The sequence below is a fragment of the Clinocottus analis genome, unplaced genomic scaffold (genome assembly GCF_023055335.1).
Source record: "Clinocottus analis isolate CAN_PGR_092001 unplaced genomic scaffold, fCliAna1.0.p SCAF_6, whole genome shotgun sequence".
NCBI classification, from domain to species: domain Eukaryota; kingdom Metazoa; phylum Chordata; class Actinopteri; order Perciformes; family Cottidae; genus Clinocottus; species Clinocottus analis.
Window position 1 is genome coordinate 9,958,598 of NW_027176218.1, and position 10,391 is coordinate 9,968,988.

The following is a 10,391-nucleotide window of genomic DNA, read 5'->3' on the forward strand; positions in this document are numbered from 1 at the left end:
CCCATTATTATATGAAGTAAAACATTTCCCTATAATTCATGCAGATAAATCATCTGCATAAATGTTTTTAAAAAAAAATATTTTGAAGGTTTTAATGTTATGCTTCTGCTGATTTAATAAATTAGGGTGGAGTCAGAAACAGTGCAAACCCAAGGGAACAAAGAGGAGTGTCTCTGATAAAAAAAAAAAAAACTCATGCAACACACACCTTAAAGGTAAATAGAGACTGGCAATTGCGTCTCTGTTGTATGTGTGTGTGTCTGTGTGTTGTATTCCAGCTGCACACAACGATGACATCTAACTCCTGATGAAGCCAAATAATTCTAACGCAGGTTGCTGCTGCAGTAATCTGATATAACCCAGGTAGGAAGTGGCACATTGGATCCATTGATTCGGATACCCGCCTCCACTGACATTTGGACCAATGAGTGGCTGTAAAAGCACCTCTGAGAGACTTTAACGAAGACTTTTATTTTGTCTGGCACGCAGCCGAAGTCAGGTCGTGAGGGTAGCCCGGTTGAATTTTTAACTTGACATTTTATATGCTCTGTATGTGCTTTTATTTATTCAAATATGGACCCACCGAGTCTTCGGAGGCTATTTTCTGCCTGTGATGTGAACAAGTCCGGTAAAATAGAGTACGATGACTTCACCGTGGTGTGTCGGGAGCTCAACGTGTCGGAAACCGAGGTCAAAACTCTGTTCGACAAGTTCGACGCGGACGCGGACGGATGCATCGACTACAGCAGGTTCTCCTCCAGGTTTCAGGAGGTTTCGGAAACTCTGGACTTTGCGTCTTTCGGTGCCGGCTCGTCTCGGAACCATGGCGGCCCGTGGGACGAGTTCGAAGGCCGGATAGATGCTGAGTCCGTCCTCTCTGAAAGGTAAACCCACATCCGGCTGAGCCGTAATTGACCAGAAAAGCAGTAGCCGTCGGCTGTTGCTGCTTCTGGCGCGTTTTGCTGTCGGCTAAACGTCGGCTGCTGCTGATCTGGAACCTGTTCCTGGTCCTATTTCCTTATTTTTGTTAACCTGCGAAAACACGGATTTGTTTAAAAAATGGACCTTTCTGGTGACTCATAAACCCATGCACAAAAGAAACACGTCAATGTTTAATTTGATCTGGCTGTAAGGGCTCTGCCCTGCAGCAACGCACACAATAACGTTAGTCATACTATTTGTGTAACTTTAAATTAAGACCTATCGGTAAAGGCAACAGTAGCAAACACCTATTTAACAAATCTTCAATTGTCATCATGGGATTTCATTAACAATTGTTCAAGTTATGTGATATCATTTAGACAAACATTTAGGATGAGGAGAAACAACTACAGACAAAAAGACTGCCTCTTTTATCCATAATTAACTGTGGTTGACCAAACGGTTAAGATTTGGAGAATGAAACCATCCTGTCATCAACTAGAGTTAAGATGGATAGATGATGTTTCTATTAATCCTGTATGGAAGAGTATTAATATCAAAGATAGCAATGATGACAAAGAGCGTGAAGTGCAGATTTTGGGAGAGACAGATTTGTAAATAGTTCTGTAGTTGTTTTGGCAGAGCTTACTACATTAGAAATAATAGGCTGAGCTCGTTATTTTTGTCTTGTTGCTACCTGGCTATTCAGGTCATATGATATATTTTAACTGTTATCTCTGTAAAAAAAAATTATTCGGCTGTTGCTGAGCCAAATGATGTGACGCTACTCAGGATCCACGTGAGATTCAAACACACTGCCTTTTATGTTTTATATATAATGTTGTTCGTGTTTTAGGTATACGTTTGGAGATTTGTCTCCAATGTCTTAATCCTACATCTTGCTAAAGTAGGCCTGAGCACACTGCTTCTGTTTGTTTGAGCTCATTGTAGTCTTTTGCTTGGAGTAAATATTGCAGGCTCAACATTAGTGGGTAAAAATGTTACTTTTCCAAAGTCAGTTTACAAATTGTTTTATGTCTTGCTGTTCATCAAATAACATCCTGTACTTATCTTTTGCAACTGTCAACATTGATGAGATGGAAGCGAGGTGGCTCACTCCTTAACAACTTCCATTATCAGCTCTGGAAAAAAACAATGTGCATAATTGTAGTTGGGCAAGTGAATTGCTAGATTTACTAGCCCGACGTGGCATTTACTTGTCCTGGGCAATCAAACAATTCTTACTGTAGAACCATGGTAAGTCATATTAAACAAATGTCATACAAAATCCATAGTGTAGATAATATATAATCTATATGTGTAGTCGTAGAAAATACAATAAAAAGTAGTAACGTTGTGTGCTGTAAAAAGTATAGTGTGTCACAACAAAGTCATAGTATTCACCTTATTTATTAGGATATATGAAAGATAAAAAATAATAGTACAGCATGTTGTTAAAAAAAATTCAATAGATTTTTTTTGTAAAACACACAAACATGTCGTAGTATATTAAGTCTTAAAGAATAACATTGTACAACATAATAGTCATAGTAAAGTATGTTTTCTAAAAGTCAAAGTACATTGTGTTGTAAAAATTGCCATAAAAAAGTGATCTTCATGGTATTTTTGTACAGCCGTAAAAGTAAATGAAAGCAACATGGTACTAGATGTGCTGAGCTAAAATTAGGTTACTTTTCGAGCTTGGAAAACTATAACATTGACAATAACAAAAAGGAGGACTCTTAAGGTAAGTATAGCCCTCACCCCAAAAAACCACCTGCGTCTATTGTGAACAAAAGAATATCCGTGTTTTGTTCGTGTAATTTGGCCTTAAAACTCCACCTGACCTCAGTGTCAAATCAGAGTAGATGCCACATCTAACAACTAGCTCTGAAAGAACGACAATAAAGATTTAGTTTTGTGCACTGGAAACCTCAGCGGCGGAGACTTTCAAGCTAGCCAGGTATTTGTTGATTCAGTCTCTCCAGAGTGCACCTTTTTGAATTGACGGATCGGACAAGGTACTCCTCCAATTAGGGTCCCGGCCTCTTCAGACAGCAAAGAGATGATCTATGGCTCTGCAGGGGAAGCAATCCCTTACATATTCAACAACAACGGTTTTATAACAAATGAACTGCATCTTCTTTCAGACAGAAAAACCTACGGATTCCCCATTCTCATAGCTATCAGGAGACATACTGAGTTTGTGCGTAAGATTAACCAGAGACAGTTCAATGAGAAGTCTCAATATAACAGTGAAACGGTAACTGATGAAGAGTGAATAAGTTTTTCTTCCAACAAATGGCATTAAAAAAACGTTGTATGCCAGGTTCAACATTGTTTTTTTATTATAAAAATGTAATCTTATCCATAGAGATGTACACATATCCCTATACAAATAGTTTTACTAAATGGTTATCAATATCAATCAACAATCTGTACTTCGCATCTCCAACTTTCAACAGAGGCGTTGAGCCTTACGCCTTATTGTTGAGTGAAGATTGAAAGTGGACTTTGTTGTAGGATTGGTGGGAGAAGTTTATATTGATATTTGATCATGATGTCTCACTTTGAAACTTACACCTTTAACATCAACCATTCAGGCCCCGCGGGTGTTGAATATTTTATTCTAGACCTGATATGACCTGATTGATTTTTGGATATGATGCAGAGAAAATGCTACTGACCTGCTCATTGCTGGAAGTAACTATTTGTTCTCTTCCCACAGTCTCAGGGAGCAGCTGGCTGATCTTTACCAGGCCATTCACTCTTCCTCAAACACAAATCTGCTGCAGCAGTATGAGGAAATAATCCACTCTCTGATCAGCCAAAGCCAGGACAACAGACTCGAGTGTGAACAGCTGGAGACCAGTATAAAGCGGTGAGGGTAACTGCCAGTCTTTGGACTATGTAAGGTCACTACAGTTCAGGACATATGACCTGTAAAATAGAAATGGAATGATAATTAAATCAAGGCCCCCTTTTTGGTTTATTTCAAAATAATTAAATAATCATGAGAAACACGGTGAGCGGGGACGTTATCATTTTAAAGTAAATCTTTAAAATTAAACTTGTTGGACGGATAGTTTTTTGTTTTGTTGAATGTATTTAATAATCATAACTGTCCTCACTGCAATGTTTTTGACTATAGATCACTGGTGAACTGCTGCCATCTTCTGGCTTTAAACCAAAGAAACAGTGAACAAATCCTGTCACTTGATTCCCTCGAGTCGACTGCAGCTACAGGATTAACTGTTTGACTTAAAGCTGCACTCATTGATTTTGGCCCATTAACCTAGAAGACAGAAACACATAAAAACAAGCAGACTGGTACACAACTGACATTATTGCCTTATAGTTGACATGTTGGCAAACAATTTTCATGCCATGTTTCGGGGCACCAGACACGCATAAATACAATGTTTACTCTCCTTTTATTTCTTTGTTTTGGTCTCCACCAACTAGTGAGAACAATATGTCTTCAGCTACGTCTGGTGCAGGAAGCATTGAGTGGGTTTATCAGAGTTTCTTTTTTCTTTTTTCATGGAGATTAAGATCAGATCAAAATTAAAACAGGCATATTTACAAATTCTCTGTGACTATGAGCATACAAGTGGATTATTTAAGTCGATGTAAATATCCGCTTCAAGTCTAACTGCCATTGGGCCCTTCTGCTGTTGCTGTAAATCAATATGCCACCTGTCAGCTGGCAAATACTATGAACAAAATAATGTAGGAACAGTATTCAAGAATATTGTCCTCAGGATACGCCAAGTAGTAGTAGTAGTATTAGTAGTAGTAGTAGTAGTTGTCAGGAGAGAAAAGAATATATAATGACTGTAATCACAGTGGAACTAATATTCAAGATGAACAATGATTGCATGTATTATAGGTTTTATTATTTAAGTTTGAATAACTTCCCTTACAGTAAATCTAGGGAGTGACACCTCACATAGTACCTTTTAATCGACTATTGAATGTCATTCCTTGTCATGGGAATGTACCGTGTCTAAGCTGTTTTTTTTTAGACTTTCTGTGGTTCAGTAACGACACGTCGTGAGAACGGTCGTTCCTTTTTCAAGGAAGTAAAAGAACATTAATGTGCTTCTCTGCTTTTGTTCTTTTAGTTATTTTAAGACTGGATATACAGCTAGCTATTGTACCTATATTTCCACTATGTGGAAATTAATCTTTCAAATATTGGCATAAAACTTACACCAAACTAAATGGAGCGTGTTATTATCTTTTGAGAAATCTCACAGACATTGAGCACACCTGTGGAGCCTGTTCCTCCCTCGACTCTGGTTGGTTTATGTGTTGTGTGACGAGAGCAGAGAAGTGGTAACTGCAGCACGTTTTGAAGTCAAATCCGTCAGGTAGAATTGACAAATGGATAGCGGGAGAATGGGTTCTCCTTCTTATTCTTGCTGTATTCATCTCTTGGACTACTGTTGGAGAATCTGCTTTGCTTCAGCAGCAGTGAGACGGCCAGCTCACACTTGAACATACTTTTCTGTTCAAACAGAGCTGAGGAGATGAACAACAGTCAGCTGACAGAACTGGAGGACGATCTACAGCAGCAGCTTGTCAAAACTGAGGCGAGGGTGAGAGACGAGGTAGGTCTGTTGCGTGCATTGTAGTGGACGATTGCGCCTGTGATTTACTCTAATATTTAATAATAAACCAAATGAAGGGGCTGCTGTTAAAACATCTGCATTTTAAATAGTACACTGTTTAGAAAGGAAAAATATTGTTCAAAGTGAAAATTCTACTTCACTGGTTCTTGTGAGCTACCTGCATATGTGTGGTGCAGCACATAGCAGCAGGTTACATGCCTGCTCACAAAGAGCCTCTGTATCGGCAGATGAAAGCCCCTCTTCCAGGCCTGAGCCGGTCTCCACCTCTCACTACTTTGGTTTCATGTTTGTAGGAGTGTAAAAAAATGGAAGGAGTTATGGCGGCCATGCAGAGGAAGCACAAGAACGAGGTCACAGACCTACATGCGACTGTGGACAGACTGTTGAAGGTAGGTTTTTCCATACATGCATTTACTTTGTTCTTCCATGGTTAACCCGCTTGTATGAAGATGATTTTGTTGAAAGCCACTGTAGCTGAAAAGTGTTTTCCAAATGTTGTTCCCTTTCAAAGAGCAACTTTAAATACCTGGTATTTAATACCCAGTGAATATGAGAGAGGGAGTCAGACAGAGGAATTAGGAATGCTGGTTAGATGCGTTGGAGGTTTTAGGTTCAACACTTGAATCAAGTGCTCGTAAAAATGGAACACTGTTATCTGATACATAGTGGGAGATTGTGAAGACCAATAGTGAGCAGTTTAAAGAAAGACAAACGTCTTCAATCTTCTCTTTTACAGAAACACACAACTATTGAAAACCCATTTCCACAGAGAGTGTAAACACAATTACTTAAGCTATTGATTGTGCGTCGGTAGTCTTTTATTCATTACTTAGATGAAGCAAACCTTCCCATTGTATCTACATTGTAGAGTAAATAAAACCATGTAAACACAACTGAAGGTCAAAAAATTTTCATTAAAACACATTGGTTTAAAAATGCTTGTGTAAAATGTTTATTCTCAAGAGCCAAAACAACACGGACTTCAACCATCCAAAGGAGGAGGTGGGCAGACTGAACAGGCAGCTCAGGGAGCTCTCTCAGGTACTTCATCTATTAGCTGTCTCACCGAGTCACATGTACGTTGTGTAGAATAGTTCCAGTTATTCACTTAATCTCCTCACAGGAAAATGAGGACCTGCGGACTTCTCTGCTGCAATCCCAGACAGACATCTCCGTCCTGCACTCAGAGCTGGACAAGCTGAAGAATATGTACGCAGACCAGAAAGCTCAGTATAAAAGGTGAGGCAGTGTCTTTAAGCTCAGCTCAGCTCACAGGTCTGTTCATGCAAAATATAATCCGGCGGTGCATGTGGCCTGTATTTCTTTACAGAGAAACGGATGAATTGAAGAGGATGGTTATGGAATACCAGTCATATTCCAATCATATTCAGGTTCTCCAGTAAGTCTTTCACTTGATAAATCTGTCTAATGTGCACATTTAGGAAGTGATTTATTTATTTTTCTGAGATTTCTATTGCCACCGCGATACATTGGACGTGAATAAAACTAATTGTGGGGCACAATAAATACATTAACAGATACAAAAAAATCTAAAATAACATAATGTGTGAACCACTCTATTAACATACTTTGATTACCAGAATAACAGGATTTCGTGTGTTTACTGGACAATGCAGAGTGCATGAGGTGCATAGTAGAACAAGGAAGTTCTACTAAATTGGCTTGTGAATACTTTTTGTGTAAATGTTTTCTTGCTCTGCGTTTGTCAGCAAAAAAATGCGACTCAGTCTTGTATTTCCTTAAACACGTCATTAGGCAAACAAACAAAAAGCTGTATGACAGTAACGACGGCCTCCGATCTGCGTTGGCCAGTGAAGCGGTTGCAGCAAAAAGGAGGGTGAGTCCTTTTGTTTGCTGATGACATATTTCCTCATACCTACTGGCTCTACACCAAATAGAAACTTGCAGTAAATTCCTTTTACTAGTTCAAGTGTGAAAAAAGTTTCCTTCCTGACTTTCATAATCCGCTCAACAGCTGTCACCCCAAAATGAAATCCCAGCCCGAAGGATGAAGCCTCTCCGACAGAGCACACTGAACCATGGCAGGTATATAAAAATTGTACACACTTCTGTGAATCTAAGGATTGATCTGTCTTTGAATTAAATCGTCACAGCTAAAGCAAGTGTATCGGTGCTTGCAGTCCGGAGCGGGATCCCAGCAAAACAACCTACTCTCACGTGTCCAACTGGGCTGATAAGTACCTGGACAGTGGAGTCTCGCTGCCGATGGACACAGCTGACAGCGAGGGCAGTGACTACGACAGCGAGGACAGCAGGGACTCATTGGAGACGGTGCACCACAGTTACTCGTGTGTCCCGTCTGATGTGGAGGTCAGAACATGCATCGGGTGTAAATAGTGGGTCACGTTAAGGCCAATATGCTGTGGAGTTGTGATAACTTTCAACTTCACCGTCTCTGTGACAGATATCGGAAATGAAATCTGAAGCCGCGTTGTCGATGGCTCCCAGCAAGGCGAGCTCTATTGCATCATCTCTACGAAGACGTCTGTCTGCATTTTCCACGAAGGTACAATGGCTTTTTAATGCAAAGCAATTTGTAGCCCTAAAGAAGAATCAGAGGAAAGGTTTAAAAAAAAAAAAAAGTTGTGGAAAGGTTTTTTTTACTCCCTCCCATGTTAATCATCTCTCAACCTTTCAGATTTATATTGCGACTAGCAAGTTGGGAACCACTGATGTAGCAGCATTATCAGTTGAACATTACATACATAATATATAACATGATAATGTATTATTTTTACCCAAATTGTGTTTAGTTGCAATTAATTTGAAAAAATAACTCAACTCAGGGTCCACATACAAGGTTTTTCTCGAGGTTTCCATCACCTCTCAAAGTTTTAGTTAGCAGTGTGTTCAGTTGTCATGAAGTGAAGTATGGAGCCTATATCATGTGATAGCCGTATGACAGAAAGATGATGAGGGAAAGTTCCGGTCGAACAATAACCTGGACCTAATGAGTTCAGGCACTACTTAGTTTAAGAGTAATCATTCACCGTCAACTAAATTTTTACTTTGAAAAAAAAAAAAAATTCTTTTTAACAAACACCACAAACTATAAAATGTTCCACACAAAAATTGGTTTGTTTGTTATGTTTTGTTGCATTTTCTTAGCCTTTAGAAGCCGACATAGAAGAAACTGTGGAACCGGCTCCAATGTACCGTCTGGTTTTAGCCGGAGACGCAGGAGCTGGAAAGTCCAGCTTCCTGCTGAGACTGACACTCAATGAGTTCAGGGGAGACATTCAGACAACGCTCGGTAAGTGCCACAGAAAACACATCACATTTCATCAAACCATGACACATTCTTGAGTTCAGACGTTTAAATCAGCTTTTTGGATCAGGAGTGGATTTCCAAATAAAGAGGATGCTTGTGGATGGAGAGAAGACGAGCCTGCAGATATGGGACACAGCTGGGCAGGAGAGGTATTGCACCTACTCTGTGTTTATGCAGGAAGTAGCGACATGAAACACATGGCGTTACCAATTAAAACTCACGACATGTCCTTTTGATAATGATAAATCACTGTATATATATTTATTTATTTTTGGCCTGTAGGTTTCGTAGTATCGCCAGGTCTTATTTCCGTAAAGCTCACGGAGTCCTGCTTCTCTACGATGTCACTTCAGAAAGCAGCTTCCTTAACGTCAGAGCATGGGTGGATCAGATTCAGGTAACTGTGGAAATGCTGATTGATAAAGATTAAATGAATGACAAAAAAACAAATACTGCACCTAAAAGCAGTTACTTACTTTACAATGTCCTTTTGTCTTCATCCAGGATTCAACGGAGGATAAAATCCCCATGTGTGTTATTGGAAACAAGGTGGACCTGCGAGAGCAGCTTCCAGAAGGGAGCTGTGTGAGCAGTTTGCACGGAGAGAAGTTGGCCAAGGTGAGTTTAACCTTTCATTCCATCTGATAGAAAAGTGTTTAGACAGACGCCCAGCCTCCCAGGTGTCTAAATAAACTGACTTAAGTCGGGTATGTCGATGCTTTGCCCTGCAGGCATACGGTGCCTTGTTCTGCGAAACGAGTGCCAAGGAGGGAACCAACGTTGTGGAGACTGTGCTTCATCTAGCGAGGTAGGAGGCCAGAGAGAGTTAGTTATTCTCCACAAACCATGGCAACACTTAGACTTGTTTTCTATTCCCGCAGAGAAGTAAAGAAAAATGTCAAACTGAGACGGCAGTCAGATTCTCAGGTCAAACTGAGTCAATCCAACTCAAAGAAGTCTCTCAACGCCTGCTGTGGACTGTAGATGGTTGATGTCGGTAGATACGATGGAGCAATGAAGGACACAAGTGATTTCTATTTCGTGACAAAGACGTCATTTACTCGCATGTTTTAATCATTGGAATATTTAACTCAAGGCATTCATATATTTTCATAAATGTTAATTGTATGATCAAAATGAAAATTTCTGTTGTTGGAAAATTGCACATTTGCAAATATAAATGTACGTTATGTAATCATGCATACTTTTCTTAGGTTTTGTATTTATTCGGTAGTCATTTTATGAAGTAAATAAATAAGGATGTTTCAAATAAGACGAAAGGTTGGATTTTGTCACCCAGAAAAATAGTATTTTTAAATTAATGTATCTTTTATCCCATTTGAGACCAAACTTGGTTCTTAAAAAAAATCAAGTAAAATTATTTTTTTTAACATTTTTATTAAGCATCAGTGTAATTAATATCACATCGCAGTTTCAATGCCTTCAATTATGGGAGCGCTGATCAAATAGTTCTACAAATTGTAATGTGAAAGTGTAATTCGTTTACTAAATTTACTTTT

The 10,391-nt window shown here is 39.3% G+C and overlaps 1 protein-coding gene across 1 annotated transcript; it reads left to right on the forward strand.

The window, feature by feature from the left end:
* Positions 1-530: 530 nt before the first annotated feature.
* Positions 531-10,088, forward strand: rasef2 (RAS and EF-hand domain containing 2). The gene is made up of 17 exons (XM_068603490.1): positions 531-884; positions 3,650-3,802; positions 5,447-5,537; positions 5,852-5,947; positions 6,522-6,599; positions 6,682-6,797; positions 6,889-6,957; positions 7,335-7,416; positions 7,555-7,625; positions 7,721-7,910; positions 8,005-8,106; positions 8,709-8,853; positions 8,939-9,020; positions 9,154-9,268; positions 9,376-9,489; positions 9,603-9,679; positions 9,753-10,088. The coding sequence occupies exons 1-17, from the start codon at positions 574-576 to the stop codon at positions 9,853-9,855; spliced, it is 1,995 nt and encodes a 664-aa protein (XP_068459591.1). The 5' UTR covers positions 531-573; the 3' UTR covers positions 9,856-10,088.
* Positions 10,089-10,391: the final 303 nt, after the last annotated feature.

What these genes read in the sequence shown, in the direction of transcription:
- rasef2 (XM_068603490.1), top strand. Translation starts at nt 574, where the DNA reads ATGGACCCACCGAGTCTTCGGAGGCTATTTTCTGCCTGTGATGTGAAC. An exon ending in CGGTTGCAGCAAAAAGGAGG is followed by an intron (nt 7,417 to 7,554) that starts GTGAGTCCTTTT and finishes TCCGCTCAACAG; the next exon opens with CTGTCACCCCAAAATGAAAT. An exon ending in CATGGGTGGATCAGATTCAG is followed by an intron (nt 9,269 to 9,375) that starts GTAACTGTGGAA and finishes GTCTTCATCCAG; the next exon opens with GATTCAACGGAGGATAAAAT.